Source organism: Diabrotica virgifera, chromosome 5 (assembly GCF_917563875.1).
Source record: "Diabrotica virgifera virgifera chromosome 5, PGI_DIABVI_V3a".
NCBI lineage: Eukaryota > Metazoa > Arthropoda > Insecta > Coleoptera > Chrysomelidae > Diabrotica > Diabrotica virgifera.
In genome coordinates, this window is record NC_065447.1 from 186,651,270 (window position 1) to 186,654,267 (window position 2,998).

General features: G+C 33.0%; 1 protein-coding gene across 1 annotated transcript; it reads right to left on the bottom strand.

Annotated features, from left to right (window-relative positions):
* Positions 1-700: 700 nt before the first annotated feature.
* On the bottom strand, positions 701-2,635 carry LOC126885546 (uncharacterized). Its single transcript, XM_050652131.1, has one exon. It carries the CDS (start codon positions 2,633-2,635, stop codon positions 701-703), a length of 1,935 nt encoding a protein of 644 aa, XP_050508088.1.
* Between the last annotated feature and the right edge of the window lie 363 nt (positions 2,636-2,998).

Consider the following 2,998-nt stretch of genomic DNA (forward strand, 5'->3'; position numbering starts at 1 on the left):
GGATAATATTTTTTATATACAATTTACAAAAACTTTGCGATAAGTGATCTTTTCTTTTTTTTTAAGTAACCATATACTGCGCAAAAAGAAGAAAATTATTTATGCATTGAGCATCTACATTGAAAGGACCAAGTTGTATCAAACAAGACGTGATCAAACGAATTTTGACACCAATTATCTGTTAAATCATACAAATATTTTATTTCATATTCATGATATTCATTCCAATTAAGAACCTGTTCATAACCATAACATTTATTTTTTGATTTAAGTACGTTTCGGAAAAGTTTGAAACAGCTAAAACAAAAGTTTAAAGCAATAGCATCTGCTACAAATGCAGAAAAACAAACACAATACATATTAAGTTCTTTCTCTTTATAATAATTTGACTCACAAAGATGATTTCTTTCTGCTTCGTTTTCACGTTTTGTTTGTTCAAAATCTATTTGATCACATATTTGTATTTTATGCAAATAATCAGTTTCATATAATTTTCGAAAGCGATAAATACTATAATTATTACAAATTTCTACAGTAAGGCTCCACGGCAGTGGTGACATCTCAACAAATTCAGTTATGTTCAAGATATTTTCACAAATAGTTTTTATAGATTGTGTGCGTAATGTTGTTACCATCTTTTCTTTTGCTGTATTTCTGCAACAACAACAACAAATAAATGTTTAGTGATGACACTGCCGTTTTATGTATTATAATGCCCCCACGGAAGCGTATTAAATGATTTTGGTATTAAGTACCGCTTGTCGTCATAAGGACTTAGAGCCGTTTTGGATTGTTCGATGCTAAATACTGAATGTTGATATGACCGAATACATCTTTGGCTTGCGTTTTGAATTTTGAATTCTTTAAGACATTTTTCATAGTCTTCGTACGTAATTTTATTTCGAACGACATTATATTTCACTCCTTTTGCCTTTTTGGTTATTCCCAAATTGCTTACGTCGCTTTCAATTCTCTCTTTGTTTAGTTGTTTTCGTTCCAGGCGTTGTCTTTCTTTTTCCCTCTCCACGTCTGTTATTTGCATTTTAAATGTGTACATTTTTGATCTTAGCCCAATAAAATGTGTAATTATTTTCCCATTTGCCTCATCCTTCATTAATCCAGGGATTTTTTTATTTAATCGTTCTATGTCATATGGGTTATTTTCGGCGTAGTCGGAGGTATCGAATTTGCTTGGATATGCTTTTAAAACCTCTCTATATGCATCTGAACATTGCAGTTCATAAATAAAGCTGTCTGTGTCCATGTACAGCAATGAACAGTTTTCTTCTCCCATCGTTGGAAGCATAAAGTTATAATGAAAATCGTACATACATAATTTGGATATATCAAGGATTGCTGCGCCTATATACAGGGGTTTATTAAAGCATACTTCTGATTTTTTCAGTTCGATAGCCACCAAATTCTCATGAAAGATCGTTCGACTATGAAATCGACTACTTGCAATCAAATTTTTAGCTCCGTACCTTCCATGCCATTTTTTACATAATTTTACGATACGATGACGTCTTATGTTCTCCATTGTCTTACCGAACACAGCATTATTCATTAATTTAAAGAGATTTTTTTCGAAGCTACTTGTGGCTGCTGTTCGTAAGTTGGTATTTAACTCAATATATGGTCGCAGCCACGCAGATTGTTTAAATTTCAACACTCTGTGTATCTTTGTTAAAATTAAACCGTTCTCTAATGCCTGTTTAAGATTTCTATAATGAATAATATATTTTGTTTTGTGATATAAGGTTGGTATTAACTTTGGCAATTTTGAACCGGGCGGAATGCGGTGTTCGGCAGCAAATGGAAAATCTTTGTGTTTATCATGCAATTCGCGTGGATACTCCAAGTCAACTTGGAAAAAATAGCCCTCTTTCGCATCATTTGGTATTGACATAATATCAATATGACCTTCGGGAAGATTAGTGGATTTTGATGCAACACCAAATTTGGTACCATCTTCAATCCATTTGAATCCTCCTATTGGTAAAGCCTCACTCATGGCCCAGCCATACAGATTATTCACGTCTAAATACATGATGTATTTAGAGGGTTGTGTGGGGTCATACGTCGACATGTATTTGTTGTTGGCCTCCGAATACCTGTTGCTGCAAACAGATATTCCGCCTCTTATGGCTTTTTCCATGAACAAAATCATATCCACATCTTTTAGCAATTCTAATTTACATTTTGTGTATCTCAGCATACAATCCCACGTGTATCCTGGCATGGTATAATACCAAGCAGGATCTAGTTTATACGTGTCTCGACATTTTTGTCGAAACTGCTCAAACACATCAGCCAGCAGCAGAATATCTGTTTTCAAATACAAATCGCTGTATTCACCCAAATTTTTACAATTAAATTTATTCCAAACATTCTGCGCATGAGCATACTTCTCTTCACTAATATATTCATTATTTAGCTTATTATAAAAATGCCTAATGTTGGGTAAAGAAGTTTCATCTAATTTTTCCACGCTATCGATATAATCGTAACAAAATACTCCTTTACAAGTTAACAAATTGAATGTATCATCATCTAAATTACTAAATTCTCGTTTTAAAATCTTCTTTTCCGATGTGTCTAAAATTGATGCTAATTCGTCGAGTGAAGCTCCCATAAATCTTAGTGAATCAATAAATCGTAATTTAATTTGATGTTCGTCAGAGTGTAATGTAAATGAAATATATTTTTCTTTATTAATTGGAAGTAGACTCAAGTGCCCATGTTTGCATAAATCAATAATCATAAAATGCGAATCGTAACCACTAAAATTGTGAAAAACCACGGGAACAACAAATAATTTTTTAAAGTTCAAATTACATGCTTGGTGTGCAAATCCACGTACCTCTCCGGTAAAATGGTTGTGATCTACTACAATTGTATCTGTAGCCAAAAAGCGTTTCTCACAAATATGACAAACAGTCGCTCCATTTGTATTAGTCTTTTCGGCTATAGGTATAATTGTTTTCAACTTGGAATT